Source organism: Rissa tridactyla, chromosome 2 (genome assembly GCF_028500815.1).
Source record: "Rissa tridactyla isolate bRisTri1 chromosome 2, bRisTri1.patW.cur.20221130, whole genome shotgun sequence".
NCBI lineage: Eukaryota > Metazoa > Chordata > Aves > Charadriiformes > Laridae > Rissa > Rissa tridactyla.
Genome location: NC_071467.1, coordinates 88,802,113 through 88,820,000, shown reverse-complemented (window position 1 = coordinate 88,820,000; position 17,888 = coordinate 88,802,113). Strand labels below are relative to the sequence as shown.

At 41.1% G+C, this 17,888-nt stretch overlaps 1 protein-coding gene across 5 annotated transcripts in view; it reads left to right on the top strand.

The window, feature by feature from the left end:
- Positions 1–2: 2 nt before the first annotated feature.
- Positions 3–17,888, top strand: part of DROSHA (drosha ribonuclease III) — a 70,764-nt gene continuing 52,878 nt past the window's right edge. The window contains exons 1-9 of one of the 5 annotated variants that reach the window (XM_054189809.1): positions 3–71; positions 2,747–3,604; positions 6,751–6,843; positions 7,409–7,640; positions 8,536–8,677; positions 10,903–11,057; positions 14,079–14,159; positions 16,238–16,324; positions 16,437–16,523. In XM_054189809.1, coding sequence (XP_054045784.1) covers positions 2,754–3,604; positions 6,751–6,843; positions 7,409–7,640; positions 8,536–8,677; positions 10,903–11,057; positions 14,079–14,159; positions 16,238–16,324; positions 16,437–16,523 — 1,728 coding nt within the window. In that variant the 5' untranslated portion in view covers positions 3–71; positions 2,747–2,753. Of the gene's footprint in view, positions 72–258; positions 3,605–6,692; positions 6,844–7,408; positions 7,641–8,535; positions 8,678–10,902; positions 11,058–14,078; positions 14,160–16,237; positions 16,325–16,436; positions 16,524–17,888 lie in introns of those variants that run through there. The other 4 variants (XM_054189810.1, XR_008464663.1, XM_054189811.1 and 1 more) reach the window with 4 other exon arrangements.

Below are 17,888 nucleotides of genomic sequence, written 5' to 3'. Positions count from 1 at the left end.
GCCCTCCCACCACTTTCCGCTTCCGGAGCCGGGCGCTACGGGCCGGGCCGGCCGCGGCGGCGGGGCGCCAGGTGGGCTCGGCGGACCCGGCTGCCTGTCTGGGGGTGTTGCGGGGAGGGTAGGGACTTCCCTTGGGCTGCTCCGTTACAGTGCCGCGGGTCCCCGTGGGGAGTCTGTAGCCGCGGCGGGGGCAGGTCCCCGGGTGGGGGGGTGCGACGGCGCCGGTGGGGGTCAGGCTGGCGGGGCCCAGGCGGCCCCTGCCGGCAGCGCCTCCCGCGGCAGCCGAGCGGCCTGCGGCTGGGGAGGCCGCTCCGTGAGGGGAGCGGGGCCGTGCGGCGGGAAGGTGGCGCGGCGGAGCCGGCCCGGGCAGAGCCTGCCCCGCCGGGTGTCGGTCTCGTCGCCGGGTTTTTCTCCGCCGAGCCTGCGGTGGCCGTTGGAGGCCGTTGCAGACCGTTGGGAGGCGGTGGTTGGATGTGGCCTGGTCTCGGTGCCCTGTTCCTCTCAGCTGTGTGGCTGCAGGGAGAGAAGGGTTGTTTTTTCGGTGTTTGTTAAAGGAACTGGTGTTACTTTTGTGTGTGGTGGCCACCAGCACAATAAGCTGCTTTTTTTTAAGTGACAGGAAAAGGAGAGTTTGCCTTTTACAGTGTTTTTGAGCTTACTTAAATTTAAATGAAAATTGAATGTCACCAAAGTTTGCGGTAGAGGGAGCTTTAAAATAATTTGGGTGTTTGAAATAATTTCATGTATCTTTTTTTATGTTTCTTTGCAACCGTGATTCTGTGCATTTTGAAGCAATGAAATTAAGGTGATAAAACCAGAGCAGTTCTCTGGTGTTGGGGAAGAACTCTATTTAGAGAGAGTTAATAAGCAAGACCTTTTGTTTGAATCCTATAACATGTTAAAAAAAAAAAAGTGCTTTAAGGCAAGGCACTGTGGTATAGTGATCTCTGCTTTAATTTCTTTAAGGTGATAAGCATATAGCTCAGTGTATGTAAATGTCAGCAAAGTATACAACGGTTTTTTCTTACAAGCCTGAGCTGTGTAAGGTCGTGACCAGAGAACTAAAGCAAAATTGATTAAGCATCTAATCGCTTAGAATTAATGATGATAAAAGGTTGCGCTTTTGCCAGGCAAAATAATAGAAATGGACTTCCCCCCCGACACACACACTTTGTTTCTTTTTGAGAGCCTTTACAAGGTTGGAGGGTACTGAGGAGGTACGGGCTGACTGGAAGGAACAAATGGCTTTAACCGTCATGGCTGCTACCTCCTAGAAATGCAGGATTCTCACTTTGGCCTTAGTCCAGTTTCTCTGGAGAGGGAATGAACGCCACTGCCACCAATTCCAGTGGCTTCCACTAAGCCCTGCATGTGTAAGGAGAGACTTAAGGTTCTCTTGGTTCCTCCTCCTCTTCATTTCTTTTCCTTTCTCACTTCTATTCACCAGAAGTTGTCTGCTCTCTCTCAGTAAGCTACATCTTTTGCAGCAGTGGCACCAGAATGCACCTGAAAGTGGTGCTCTGAGCCAGTCCGGGTTGGACATGTTGCATGGTAGCAGGTGGGAGAATATTCTGTGCATCTACGTCAGCATCAGCAAAGCCTCAGTAAAAGGGAGATTTTGTTTTCTTTATCTGGTGATCTTTCCAATTATGAGTGTGTCTCTCCTTTTTTTTCTCTCCCTCCCCCTTATGGAAAACAGGATTTGAGTTCTGCAACTGCTTAAACAATTTTTTTTTCTCTCCCTCCATTCCAGCCAAGACACCATGAATGATTTTTTAAATTTTATTTTAAAAGTTATTTCCTTTCTTTTCCCAGTTTTTGAAACTTAACACTGTAATTAAAGAATGAATTTTAACTTTAATGAAGCATAGTTGTTTTCATTTATGAACATTAATACAATGAATTAAATACATGTGTAGTTTTGAGCAAGACTTAAACCTACTTGCAGCAGTGGCAATTGCTGGAAAAGTAACAGGGCCAAGCAGACAGCAGAGGGATTTTTTGAGAACCATTTATTTCAATGAAATTGGAGTAACAGCACAGTCTACATAATATATATATTTTTTTTTTTTTACTGTAGCCTGTCAGATTCGCATTTCACAAAAATTTACCTACCTTACTTAAAAGACTCCGAAATATCTATTGAATTCAGCCCTTTACTAAATTGAGGTCACAATTTTGAATGTAAATTGCTACTATGTCATTTAGAATTTACATAATTTATTGGACCGGGTAACTTGCAATAAGGCGTTACTAAATTCATTCTGCCTGAAGTCTAGAATCATGTTCTAGAAAGGACACCTTGTTATGGGACTTTGGATGACCATTGCGGTTGTTAAAATGAGTGGTTTCTTTGGTGTGGGGTATCTGAAAACTTTATATCAAAGTGTCTAGTGAATACTAGTAGAGGTACTTGAATCCTTGGCCAGTCGTCGTATCAATCATTTGTTGAAATTAATATTGCCCAAAGTCAAGGAGTGTGGTCCAGTTTGGGTTCTGGCTTAAAGAGAGTAGAGTGCTTTTGTGGATTAGAGGCTTAAAGGAATCAAAGGGGCATAAATGATGTATACTAGAGGTACAAGGAGCACAAAGCTCTGCGTGAAAGACAGCAGACATCCTTCACTCCTTCTGTTAAAGGAAAGTGCAGAATCTCTAATTTCGGTGCTTTGGAAATACTTCCTGCAGATCCATCAAGGACATCCTACAAAAATTGTGTGACACTGGACTTTTATTTTCCTCATTGAAGGTGAGCCATGTCTTTCCATTCCGGGCGAGGATGTCCCCGTGGTCAGGGGGGACCAGGAGCAAGAACTTCAACACAGACCTACCGCCCTCAGAACCTACGTCAGCTTCACCCACAACAGCCCTCTGTACAATACCAGTATGACCAGCAAACTGCCCCTCCAACAACCTATTCAAACCCTCCGACCACCGGTTACATGCCCCCCAGGCCAGACTTTGTGCCCTATCCTCCTCCAGTGCCACCTTCCACGCAAAATCCCATCAGCCAGTGTCCCATGAGGCCACCATTTCCAAACCACCAGATGAGGCAGAGCTTCCCTGTCCCTCCATGCTTCCCTCCTGCACCTCCACCCGTGCCAAATCCTAGCAATGCTCCCGTGCCAGGAACTCCTGCTGGGCAAAGCACCTTCCCTTACATGATGCCTCCTCCTGCAGTACCTCATCCTCCCCCCCCACCAGTCATACCACAGCAAGTCAACTACCAGCCTGTGTACTCCGCGGGCTACTCACAGCAGTCGTTCCCACCACCTAACTTCAATAGCTATCAGCACAACTCTGGCTCCTTTCAGAGCAGCGCTACCAACAGCGGTGGCGGCAGCAGCCATTTTCGGCACACGGGTCAGTATCAGGGAGAGAAGTCACAAAATGATCGACGGTCTCCAGAGAGGAGCAAGCACTACGACGAGCACCGACATCGTGAACACGGGCACATCCACGGTGACAGGCATCGGTCCACTACCCATGGGGATCGTCGGGATCGAGGCCGGAGTCCGGATAGGAGGAGGCAGGAAAGCAGTCGGCACCGGACAGATTACGACAGAGGAAGGCTATCGCCTCATCACAGAAGTTACGAGCGTAGCAGGTAATGTGAGGTATCTTCCACTTGCAGGGGGAAAGCTGCAATTATTGTCCCATAGTATTTGCATCAATGTTCTTCCCTCACCTGTGTTTTTCCCTGTAGCTTGGGAGGTAGTTGGTACTCAGGTCTGCTGGAAAGAGCTACTGTTTTGACACCTTTCAGGTACACTGCTCCTGCCTCACCTTTGCAAGCTTGGCAGATTTGTTGCCCTTGTCCATGGAGACAGCTGGAAGCAAAGAAGGTCTTGTTTGAAAACTGAGTGGATTGCTGAGTAGTGCTCTACTCTCATGGGTATTTACCGTAGAACATGTGGCATGAAAGTAGAGTTGGCACAACTTTATGCAAAAGGCTGCGTTCAGAGTTGAGCCTTACAAACGTTTAAGTCCCAGCACTTCAAATTTCAAGATTTAGGGTTCCAGGTGTTGCTTGAAATTGGTCTTTCTTGGAGTAAGCCCTGTGTTTGTAAAGAACCAGCACTTGGAGGGGGTTTACAGTCTGATAGCTGCACATATCTAATCCTTGCAGTGAGGTGTTTTAGTGAAAAGCATGTTGCGCGGTGTTCTTCGTCCTACGCTGTCCTCATCCTCGTGAGAGACCAGTGCAGGTGTGTGCAGGCTTCACAGGACCTCCCAGTGAGTGCGTAGACCTGCCTGTGTGATTCTGTTCAGGATGAAGACCTTGGCAAGCCAGCCTGTCGTCTCAAGAGAGGACTGAGGTGAAAATTAGCATATACCAGTTAAAAGAAATAGGCAAATTGTAAGCTACATTGACATCTTATGATTCAGGTGGATGAGTGTGGACAGCTTATTTTGGGATGTATCATGAAGTTTCTGTCTCTGTGTTTCATAGACACAAAGAGCTTGCAAATTATGAGCTGGCCTGATGCAGTTTGCTGCGTGGTGTTTTAGAGCAAACCATCAGCAGTTAAATCTTTCAAATGTCTTAGATTTGCTCTCTTGATCACTCTTTATATGTTTAATGATCTAGGTCAGAATATTCAAGGAGAGACACTGGAAAGTTAAGTATTTAAATATTTGATCAGGGCACTTGGATCATGTGCTCTGATTTTAGAAGCTCTGAGCTTTCTCATATCACACATGAAACATGAATTTACACATAGTGCCTGTGGAAATGAAGTTACTTTAGTTTAGATGTGCAGAGATTTAATTGCAGAAACTTAGCTGTATTCCAAAAAAACCCCACACGGACATCATGTTCAGTAAGTTTACTCTGATTTCCAAAATAGGATTTTCCTAAAACTGAAGGCAGCTGGCATTAAGGCACTGGCCTTTTCTGTGTGACAAGCTTGTGGAATTTTCTGCCCTGTGTAGGTGACTCAGATATTTGCCACGCAATTTCACAATTTATTGTTTAGATTTTAAAGTTCAGTTTTAAGTTTTAAAACACACGTTTTCAGCAGCTTCTTTCTTAAACATTTGTGGAGTACTGCGTGAGGCCAACAGTTTCCAGGTCTACATTACAATGTATCTGCTTATTTTAATAAGAACTACTTCCTGGCCATGTTGTGAATTTTTCTGCACAGCATGGCATAGAATACGCTCTCTCTGAAGACTGAAGTCTGTGCTTGAACAAGGCGCGGGTAGAGAAGGATGAACGGGTGTGGGGAAGAACAGTAGATAATTTATATGAACTTTGTGCTTTGTAAATTTGCATTCTATTTCATGTTATGCATGTGGAAACATACATATATGCATTCATAAATAAACTTTACTCCTTCTGTTAGTCCACCAAACCACCTGATGCACGTATTTATGGTTCCTTGTGTATCAGCATACTCATTTACTAGGAGATTTGACTGATAACACAAATGGTTGTGGACTAACAAGTTGTCAGCTGTTATCAGAGTGTGAAAACTGCCTGTGTGATCTTTGCTGCCTCAAGTACACAGTAATTTCACAGAATCATTTAGGTTGGAAAACACCCTCAAGATCATCAAGTCTAACCGTTAACTTAGCGCTGCCAAGTCCACCACTAAACCATGTCCCGAAGCACCACATCTACAGGTCTTTTCAATACCTCCAGGGATGGTGACTCAACCACTTCCCTGGGCAGCCCTTTCCAGTGCCTGATAACCCTTTTGGTGAAGAATTTTTTCCTAATATCCAGTCTAAACCTCCCCTGGTACAACTTAAGGTCATTTCATCTTGTCCTTTTGCTTGTTACTTGGGAGAAGAGACGAACACTCACCTTGTTACAACCTCCTTGCAGGTAGTTGTATAGAGCAATAAGGTCTCCCATCAGTTTCCTTTTCTCAAGGCTAAATAACCTCAGTTCCTTTAGCCACTCCTCACAGGACTTGTTCTCTAGACCCTTCACCAGCTTCCCTGCTCTTCTTTGGAGATGCTCCAGCACCTCAATGTCTTCCTTGTAGCAAGGGGCCCAAAACTGAACACAGTATTTCAGGTGCAGCCTCACCAGTGCTGAGTACAGGGGGACAATTTCTTCCCTAGTCTTGCTGGCCACACTAGCTGTTGGCCTTTTTGGCAGGCCAGGCAGCTTTTCAGCCACTCTTCCCCAAGCCTTCAGTTAATTTAAAACTCTTTTGCCCCAGAAGTGCGTTTGAATGGTCAAGTTCTTTACGTCTGTGTCCAAATAGAGTCTTGTAGATGGGTGTCATAGTTTCAGCATGATGCAAATTTTCTGTGTCTGTCAGTTTTTTGTGTGTACTTGAGGTGGCTGTCAAGGAGGGAGGGCTTGCCAGAGACACTTGAGTGACTGCTGCGCTTACAAAGCTATTGTGCATGGAATAGGTTTTTCCCCTTCCTTGAGGCATTAGGAGTGGTTAAAGACACAACAATCTTACCCTTTGCCATTTGTAACAGGAGAAGAGGAAGAATGGCAACAAGCCCTGTGGTGAATTTATAGAAGTTAAATTTATAGAAGCTCTGTATGGCTTGAATTAACATTTGTATTGAGATAGATGGCTTTATGACAAAGGCAGCGGAGATAGGTGACTGTCTTTTGCAAATTTCTTGAAGGTTAGCATTAAGAATGTCTGGGTTTTTAGCAGTCAGCATGTGTGTATTATTTTGCATAACATGATCTCAGCCTGCTTCTGTGCTCCTTTCAGGTGTGGAATGTATGAAATGCCAGATTTCTCATTTAACTTATGTTTTGGCCTCTCCAAGGGAGCGGGAGAGGGAGAGGCATAGGCACCGTGACAGCAGAAGATCACCATCGCCAGACAGATCCTACAAAAAAGATTACAAGAGGGCAGGAAGGTAAGGAAGATTACATTCGGTCTCTTGTGTATTTGAGGCTCTGTGCATCTATGCATGTGAGTTGTTGTGTATGTATATATGCATACGTGCCTGGTTTGAAATCAGAAAAGATGATGTCTTAAATTTATTACTGTCTCCTTATACATGCAAATGTCAGTTATCTCAAGACCTTGTAGAGTTAGAAACAGGATTAATCTCTGGAGAGGACTTTGCTGCTCTGTCCTAAAAAATTCCTCTTGCATCTGCTTCCAGTCTGTAAATTACCAATGCAAGAATGCAAGTAGGAATTTTAATCTAAAATAGTATGTATTTTTTCATTCTAATTCTTGAATAAGATTTAAAATACAAAAGCACTTTCAATTTTAAGTCATTTTTTTATAGTAGGTCAGAACTACAAAGTGCTCTTTACGTTGCAAGTTAAAAGCAGGATAAGGCAATTGGATTTTGTTGTAGTTTATATGATAGAATGATGTAGTGATATGAAGCAAACTATTTTTTTTCATTACAAAACTGTCACTGTTAAAGTAATAAAGGGAATTGCTTTCGTTTACTTTCTCCCACTAAGTCGGTCTCCAAGCAGAGAGAGAAAGAGACCCCGATGGGAGGAGGACAGAGAAAGGTGGTCTGAGAACCAGAGCTCCAGCAAAGAGAAAAACTATACCGCTATCAAAGACAAAGAATCAGAGGAGAATGCATCTGAAAAAAATGAAGAGGAAGATGAGGAATTACTTAAGCCAGTCTGGGTTCGCTGTACTCATTCTGAAAGCTATTATTCCAATGACCCAATGGATCAAGTGGTATGTTTGTGAGAGAACTCTAAAATTACTGTACACAGTCCTTTATTGATTATTTGATTACTTGATTAATATGAACCCTTCAGCAGGATCATGTTTTGTGTCATTTAATCCTTCTCTCTTCCCAACCATCTCAGTCTTTTAACCCTCTTAAGGACTTAATTTGTTGGTATTCTTCTCTATTTTCGTCAGTTTCTTCTGTCTGTTTTCATTCAGATTAGTGGTACATGGAAGAGGGGCACTTTTTTGTCTTCAGGAGGGAAGGGTGTTTTGTTTTTTCTGTTATAGCTGTATTTGAGCAAAGATGCCTCAAGCATCGTATATTCCTACAACCATGGAGAAATTTTGTGCAGAAGCAGGAAGTCAGGTTTCTTTGTACTTGATGATAACACTCGCTGGTGGAGTAGAGATAGAGGGAGGGAGGTTTCTGGGGTTTTTTTGTGTTTGTGGTTGGTTGTGGGGTTTTTTTTGAGAATGACATGGAGGGTGGATTCATGGTAATTTGAAGCAGGCAACAAAATGAACTGAGTTTTGTGTTTCGTGTCTGTGATGAAATTTTTTTGAATTGCAAAATACTTTCACAGGTCTCCTGTTTCTTCTAAGCCTGTTAAAAATCAATGCTGAGCTGTACTAAATGCTTAGCCATAGTTCTGCTTCGTTAGGCCAAAGGTTTGATGATAATGCACTAGCAAGTTAAGTAATTTCTCTGCTAATTCACCTGGTGGAGCAATGTAATGGTATGCTAAAGCCTTAACAAGTATTTCCATGTTTTGTTGTACTACACTGGGATCTGTCTTTCCCCTCTCTTGCTTTTCATCGTGAAATACTGTTACATGTTGTGTTCATGTGCTATTTCAACACTGTCTTTTTCATTGTTGTTCTGCTTTTTAATTAACAGGGGGACTCTACTGTGGTAGGAACAAGCAAGCTCCGAGATCTGTATGAAAAGTTTGATGAGGAGTTAGGAAAGCGACAGGCAAAGGCCAAAGCAGCCAGGCCCCCATGGGAGCCACCAAAGACCAAGCTGGATGAAGATTTAGGTAGGTAAAATTGATGACAAAACTTTGAAATGGAATAATCTGTAGTTAACCTGGTTTTGGCAGTTGCGTGTATTTAATAATGTTGGTGGGGTAATCTGTGTTTTGTAAATCGTTCCTTTGTATTGCATGCTCATGTGAGTTTTACTGTTACTTATTGTCGTGGTTTTGGCCAAATCGGCCTATGGCCAGCGACAGCCTCTCATGCACAGAGAGTAGGAGGAGAGATAAAGAGAGATTTATGAGTTTAGAAGAAACTAAACTACTTTAATAAAATACTAAGAATAAAATAAAAAGGAAAATAATGAAATAGATACAGTATGTACAAAACCATGTTAAGCTCCCAGAATGACGTCACCAGCAGGTACTGGGGAAGTCTCAGGCTGGACTCAGCAATGGGTGGGAACTGAATTCCACAGATGGAGTCAGGAACACACCGATCGGGATCAAAGGCAGATGAACAGACAGGGTCCTCCTCGGACGTCAGCCATTGAAGGAAGAGAGTTGACTCTTTGATCCCTCAGCTTTTATACCGAGCATGGGGCAGGTGGGATGGAATACCCCTGTTGGTCAATTTTGGGTCACCTGTCCTGTCCGCTCCTCCCCGCAACTGGGACCCCTCTATGCCCCTCCACTTCTGACCCTTTAATGGGGCAAATAACGAAATTAGCTGACCGGGGTTGTTATAGCAGTAAGTACAATCAAGAGCCTCTCTGCATACCATTCCTTGGCACAAACTGTCTTATCACTCTGAACAAACTGCTTCAGACACAACATGCTGTTAATTTCAGAGAGTTAGAAGAGGCCTAGCTAAGAAATAAAAAATACTGAACAGAAAGTTGGTTCCGTTTTACCTCAAACCAGGACACTTGACTGAAGCAGAGCTGGATTCTTTACCCAGAAAGCCTAAGGGAAGACGGGGAGTATCCAGCACTGCCTTATGCTAGAGTCTTTTCCATGGTATGAAAGCACCTTGAGCATGATCAGATAGGCCAAAGCATGGTGCACAGGAGGCTTTGAGGAGCTCCTGGTCTTATGTTTCTAAAAACAAAGCAAGAGTAGTGGTGATAAAATTGCATGGCTGCTTGTTATGGCACTGACTTCATCTTTCTTCTGGATTGTATTTTGGTTGTGCAGCTCTGCTTCCTATAATCTTATGCAGAAGTATTAGTTTTCAAAACATGGTTTATCTCCATTGTCATGTGCCACCCATGTGGATCTTCTTCCAGTGAAATAAGTCTGCTGGCTGTATCAGTCTTGGCTATGAAGGCATTTATTTAAGTTGGAGCTGAGGAGATCTGTGGAAATGAGTGACGTTACTTGTATAAGAAAGGGAGTTGCTTGTAAGTACCACAGGAGGTTAGAGATATTTATGAAGTCCAGACACTTACTAAAATTATTTTGACAACACCACAAAGGAGATATTTTAACGAGTCTAAGACCGTCTTCTGTTCTTTTTTTTCCTTTAGCATTATTCTCCCCTCTGATACATCAGAAAACTTCTTTCAGTTAATACAAAGAAAAATATCTTAAAAAAAAGAAAAAAGTAAGGAGGAAAACTCACAGAACAGGGCTTCCAAGAAACTTATGACTGGATTCACTCAGTCAGTAGTTCCAGGTGTTTTTCTTATCTGTGGTTTCTGATATGTGATAATGGATTTATTAGAAGTAATTGGTTTTGAAAAACTAGTCTAACAGTACATGTTCTACAGTAATTCTACAGTAATTCTGTACTTCTATACATATATGCTTTTTCGAAACTCTTAAATAGAAAGTATCCTGCTACAGACAGGAGCATTTTTAGGTAAAATGAAACTAGACATAAGTACTTTGCTTATTGCAAGCAGAATTAACTTTTAAACAAGAAGAGGTTTTTTTGGTTTTTTTTTTTTTTTTTAGCTTTATGGTAACACATGTGTTGGTTATAGCTCTATAATCGTTAATGCCAAGTAACTGAAATTGTTTTTCTACAACTGAGCAGTGGTGCTCCTGGACAGCCAAACAGCAATCTCTCAAGTATGCAAACAGATGCAGTTGTTGTAGACATTTGCTGTCATTTTTAATTAAAAATGCAGTTGCTGTCCCTCTTCATTAGCGTGAATATCACATACAACTTTAATAACTCTGTGCCACAGTTAGCTATGGCATGTCAGAGAACGCATTGCTATTGGAGGAGAGAGTGTGTGGAAGTGTTTTTCAGCTGTTTTTATTTTCCCTGTGTGAATCAGAGAGCTCCAGTGACTCGGACTGTGACTCTGAAGATGACAGCAGCTGCTCTAGCAGTTCGGATTCAGAAGTTTTTGACGTCATTGCAGAAATTAAGCGTAAAAAAGCACACCCTGATCGTCTCCATGAAGAACTGTGGTACAATGATCCAGGACAGGTATGGTGAGAGGAAAAAGTACTGTGTGTCTGAAAGTCATTCTCCCCTGTAGACCTAAAATTCTGTGTTGCTGTCAAACATGCTGAGCGACATCTATTTCAATATGCATTTTTTACCCACCTTTTCCCTTTTCTCTCTCATCTTCTTCAAAGCCCTTCACTTTTGATTTCAAGAGTGTGGTTCCAGCTCATGAATCCTGGGATTTTTTATTCAGCTGGAATCATGTCTGACAGTGTTAATAAAACCTGAATTGCTAACGGTCTTCTAATGTCCTCTTAGCCCTGAGATAAAGGCGCACAGATGAATTCTGGGATGGAGAAAAGGCAGCATGTTTACCTCCTTTACAAATTTTTCACCTAAAAGCTCTCTGCTCATAATGATAAATAATGTTTTAAATATGCAGTTAATGCTCCTGATTTCTTGTCTAATGCTTTTTTTTGTAATTGCATGGAGATTATAATTCTCATTAAATGTAATTGCTGAACTCATGAAGTGGTGTTTTGAATGTATACATTGCACAGAAGACTAGTTTTTGTTTGCAGATTTGCCATCTTCATCTTTCTTAAATATTTTACTGTCTATCCTAACATTGTCAAATGGCACCTCAGTAAATTTATTTTTCTGGCACTTTGCGTGATGCATGAGTTTAACATGCAACAAATCATAATGCCAAGAGATACTGCAATGCTTATTGCCACTGTGGTAATTCAAAGGAGTGTTGAATATTCTGTTACAGACTCATGTTTTTGCTTCTAGTTAAAAAAAATAGTAATAATGTGACTGAGCATAATTAGCTATTTTTATTTGTATGGAAAACAAAATTAGAAAACTGTTTAGATATTTAACTGAAAAAATTGTGTAGCCCTTGGGCACACGTCAAAGTAATGTTCCAGGCCAGAATATTAGCTAAATAAGAAGACGTGGAATAACTGTTGTATGAATAGATACAGGAATGTGTGGTTTATGAGTTTCCTGCTGAAAAACTTTCTTTCCCGAGAACTTTCTTGAGACTGACTCTTTGTCTTTCTTGAAGGGGCTGAAATCAGATCATAGTGAGCTTGTCAGTGCTGTACTACTTTTGAGGAGATTTTATTTGAAAACGTTTTAAGTTTTCCTAGGTATTTATGTGTTGTGCCAAAATTCTTTCTAACTATCACTACATAAACCAGGAATGATTGCCGGGCACACTGGCCCATACAAGTACACGGTCTGACATGGAACTGGATTTTTACGATGGATCTTTCCAACCCTTCAATCTGAGCAGTGTGTTTGTTACTCTGGATCATCTCCAGCAGTGCTGGCAGGTGCCAGAAAAATTGTTAAAGCTGATGCCACCACAATGGCTTTTTGCTTACAAGTGTTATTTACTTGTTTGTGTTGCCCTGTTGGTCAGAGAAAGTAAGAAGCCATTGCCTTAGTTTATGTAGAATTGTGATCTTTCAGCATCATTTTATCATCACTTCATGATTACTTTTCGGCATCTTGTTCCATGAGCTGTGTCGTTAGTGTGTCAATAGGGACAAGATATCTGACTCGCTTCTCAAGTCCTGGACTTTACAGGTACCTCACATCTCTCCCTCCGTTTCGGTCTGTGCGTTTAATGTAACAGAGGCAGCGCTAGTGCTTGTTTTTGGGGGAGTGATGAGCAATTTGCTATTGAGTGTATTTTTTAACCCTCTTCTGTTTTATGGCTGTATAAGCCTGTGAGGAAGTATGCTCTTACCTATAAGCATGATTCAATTTCATTGATCCTGTACTTTCCTCAAGGGTCTCAAAGTGCGGAAAAAAAGTGTGAACAAAAAGATGTCATGTCACTTTGTTGTTAAGATTGCAGTACTCGGTTCCCAAAGGAGTAGAGAAGTGCCCGACTTCTTACATTCCTTTGCATGTATGCACTGTGCCAGTCTGAAGAAATTAAATTGAGATTAACATTCAGAGAATTAACATCAAAGCTAAAAAGTTGTGTCCCTCTCCCTACTGTCTGAAGACTACATTAACAGCAGTTTGGTGGCTTTTGTTTCCTGAGGTATTTTCACATTGTATCTATTTGCTGGTGGTACTATTTAGCTCCGCCCTGGACGCTGGTTCCATTTTCAGACTGTTTATAACGGCACGGAAAGTTCTGCTGGTTTTTGTATTGCATTGCAAGGTTGTTGGTTTTTTCCTAAGTCTAAAAACAATGTTTCAGTTCTTGAATTCAAACTTTGAAAAAATGCCATTAAGGCCTGGGGTTGGGAACTTCATTTGTTTTTCTGATTTGGTTCTGGGTTTTGTGTTTTTTTTGTTGGATTTCTGCAATAGGTGTGATGTTAAGAGCAGAAAACTTTAGGCTATTGTGGTAATTGATGGTCTGCATTGAACTTGGTCATAAAAGTGAAAAGACAGACACTGGCTTTATACCACGTGCAATGGCCCTTTTTGATATAGCTACTTGATGCACCCATGCAGAATACTGAAGTGGGTATGTTTTTCCCTCTTCCTCTTTTTTACTGAGCTGTTCACAGGATGTAATTGAAGTCTTCCCATTACTTCTTTAAAGTAACAAGTAAAATCTTCAAATGGTCTGCTTTGCATACTTTTGGTGATAGCCTTCCCACGGTGCAGAGGGGTTAATCAGGGACGGGATTTCAGTCAGTGAACTGTGTGGAACTGTTTGCACTTAGAGATTTCAGTATGTAAATATTTGCACGTGCATGTTTAGGACGTGAATCTCATTTTAGGGAGAAAGTGTTCTATTTGTATGTAAAAGAAATGGAAAAGATGTATATGACAGTAGAGTGGTAAGATTCTGCTGAGAGCATTTTTCGATCTTATGCTTCTGAAACGGTGATGAAGTTCTAATGCTATTGTGCAGTTCTCTTACATTAGTCTATACTGTTTTCAGTTTTATTGGCTTAAGAGCATCCACTTAATCTAAGCATGACAGGCTTTTAGAAGCATCAGCACTCCAGGCATTAAAACTAACATACTTTTCCAAAACCATTTTTCAATAAAAACAGAATCCTATTTTGTTTTTGACAGATGAATGATGGACCTTTGTGCAAGTGCAGTGCTAAAGCACGACGAACAGGAATAAGACATGGCATTTATCCTGGTGAAGAGGTAACTAATTCTAAGAATTGCCATTATGAATACAAACATCCTGCTGTAAATTCGTGCTTGGGTTGATTTGAGGGTTTTTTTCCATGACTTACAGGCTTAGTAAAAACTCCTGTGCAACTTTAAAGCACATAGTTGTGTAACCTCATATTTAAAATGCAATACTAGTAATGAAATCCACCTGAAAATTATGTAAAACTTTTGCTTGTATTTGTTCAGTTCTAGGGTGGGTTTTTTTTTAAAGTTTCTGAAACACCGTTGCATTAATAAAAAGGAACTTGTGGTCAAAGATCTACCATCTTCAAGTGGATGAGTATGTTATGAGGGCCGTCTTTGTAAAGGGATTGTTTTAAAAGTAAATAAAGTATTAATTCTGCTGCGGACAGGAGCAGGAAGCTTGTCAGGATATGTTCTTCTTGCCTTAGCACTAGAGCATGTCTGCACTGCGCACAGTGCTGTCTGCACGCTGTCAAACAGTTTAAGTTCTTTAGGAATGAGTGATTAGAAAAAATTACTCCATCAGCTTCCTGAAACACATTTGATAGTGGTAGTGCCTTTCTTTTGAAAAACTTTGATGAAATAGTGCTTGGTTATTTTTCCGTAGAAATACTCATTTTTACACAGCATGCTTCGTGACCAGTATTGTTTCTGGAAAGAAAAATACTATTTGGACCACCTCAAACTTTTTTATTATAAAAACCGTTGCTCTTGTGAAAGAATTTGCGAACATTAATACATAGGTTTTACGATTTACCTTTTTAATTTTTCTTGAAGAATTTCATTTTTCAATTTGTCTTTTTACATATATTTACTAAAACATTCTTTTATTTCTCTGCAGTTAAGGATTTGTGAATATTTCTGTGTATTATTCCATTTCAGAAAAATGACTTTGGTCTTACTATAAATTGTCCCAGTTCAGGATCAGTTCCTCCCTACGTTGTCTCTAGTGTTTTTCTTGCAGAGAAGGAGAGAGAAAATTTTAGCAGGAGAAAACCGGTATATAAAACCTGCTGCATGAAGGCAGCTGCTCCCTGGAGGAAGGCCAGCTGGGAATTTGCAGTTTCAGAAAATCTCCTAGGATATACTAGTTTTTACAGTGTCCTGTAGATAAAACTGCCTAGCTTTAAACTGGCTGGTTTGTAACGGTCTTGTCGCAGCAGTAAGAAGCTTAATTTGGGGCTGAACAGCCAGAGTAATTTCCCTACTTATTGGATGGGGTTTGCAAAGCGCACAGAGCTGCGTACGTGTGTAGCTATCTTGCCATTCCCATCAGGCCAACTTTAGAAATGCTGTTTACAGTAGTACCCCACTCGCTGCCGTGATTTTTTTTGTTTTTTCCCTGTGCAGACAGATGTATTCTGAACAGGCTGGTGGCAGCCTCTGAACTGCAGCAAATTGGATGTAGGGCAGGCGAGAAACTGGTTTTGTCTGACTGCTGAGGATTTTTAGGTTTTTAAACTGGACTGCTTCAGAACAAGCTGGAAGAAAACATGAATCCCAGGCAATTGGTGTTGCATCAGTGGGCACAGAGGGCTGGCTGCCTTTGGACCTTGCAGGCGGGCATTACAACCTGGCAGACAGAGCAGGGTTACCAGCGCTGCCTCTTGGTGATAGACTAATCCCTTCTATTCAGGCCCCAGATTTGCCCCAAGCAGATGAGCTGATATCTGTCTATCTTGATAACAGACTTTGAGATCTTCTCATGTGAGGTCCATGTTCCTTTTCATAAGCTTTTAAAATCAGTTTCCTGAAATGAATTTATATAAAAGAGGAAATCAGCCTGGTACGTAAACACCTAACTGCTGTGTGTAAGAAAGACGGAGAGTCAAATGGAAAATGACAAAATTACAGCAATGTTTTTCACCTTTTTTTCCTTTTGAATAGCTCTAAAAATATTTCAGAAAGTGAAAATGTAGATAAGGCCCCGCTTTCCCTCTTCCCAGAATGCTTAATTATGACTACCTGCTTTTATTTAATTTTTCCTAGTGCACATTTCATGGCTATTAGAAATGCTTTATTCTCTCTTTTAATCTAAATTTGCCTTGACTCTACACATAATTCTACTTATCTCTTTCTTTAAGCCCATTAAACCATGTCGCCCCATGACCAACAATGCTGGAAGACTATACCACTATCGAATTACTGTGTCGCCTCCCACAAACTTCTTAGTAAGTACTTTATAAATAATTCTAACCAGGACTCTATTTTTTTTTTTTTTTCAGTGATGGAAGTAGTAATGCTTCTTGCTTACTCCGTGGTGGTTTTGTTTGCTTTTTTTAGACAGACAGACCTACTGTTATTGAGTATGACGACCATGAATATATCTTTGAAGGGTTCTCAATGTTTGCACATGCCCCACTAACAAACGTAAGTATGTTCATTGTTAGATACATGGGATTTGTTTGGAAGGCAAGCTGTTTCTCCCCTGAAGTAGAACTTCTGTAAAACAACAGTACGTGTATGTTAGAAATATCTTGCCAGCCCTGGGGACGTGGGAAAGACATTTATGCTCAGGTTTTGTCCTGACTAATTGTGGTAAGTGTTGTCTTCAAACTGACTGGGACTGTGATGTGCATGAAAGTAATGCTTTTTACATGTGTCACAGTTTGGAAGTGAAATAAAACATGGAATAAATTGTTAAGACTGTTAATTGGATTTAAATTGGATGAGGAGGTTTGTTAAGTTGAAAAAGTTTAAAAACCAGCAACAACATCAAAAAAAGGTTTTCCCTTTGTTAAGTGACAAATGGACTTCTTTCAGAGGTCCACTCTAAACAGATTTCAGAGATCACTGTAAACAGATGTACGCAAGTTCTAAAAACTTGACTAGATGTATCCACTACTTTCTGATATCTGTTCAGCTTCTTCAGGAACTAGGCAAGTTATGATTTTTATTAAAACTTGTAGATATTTAAAGGCAATTAATTTTCTAGTTTGAAAGCAAATACAACAAAAAAAGGACACAATTGGTACCTGATTGCCCTGCTTTTCCAATAGAGGCTGTTAGCCATATCTGAATGAAAATTATACAAATACTCCATTTCTGTACATTTGAAGATTTTTTTGTTTTCCTGATATTTCAAGAACTGTTTTTTCAAATGTTGTCAGGTTTGTTTGTTACCTTGGTTTTATGCCTATTGCTAGCTACACCGCCAATACGAAAACTCAGTATAAGAATGGTTATCAGTACAGGACTGGGATGTAAGAATACTGGAGCTGAGAGGCACTGAGAAGGCAGCAATTATTTTTTTTTTTTTTGCGACAGTTCGCTTGCAATGGTATCACATTACTTTTCGCGAGCAGGGGAAGGGACTGTAATGTTGATGAGAAGTCAGTAAGAGACTAGAGTTCAGCCCATGGGATTGAAGCGTGAAGCGCTCCTGCCGGGTAGCGTTAACTCAGCCTTGGGATTCAAGGTAGATTTGTTCCAAGGCTTTATATTTTCACTTTGCAAAGGAGCGAACAGGAACAGTTTTGTTTTGCTCCCATTACAAGGGTAAAGAGACTACCTTATTTTTATAATTTTTGTGTTTACTGCATGACAGGAAGGCAGACAGTCATGGAAATCTTTTAATATACAGCAAACAAGGAAAACTCTTCTTGTCTGACATGAGTAGTTAGTGGAGACATTGAGCTTACTCTTACCGTAAAGCGCTTGTGTGTTTTTCTCATTCCAAAGAGGGGAAGTGATCAGCAGCAAAATGGTTACTTTTTTAGAGTTGAATATAAAGCA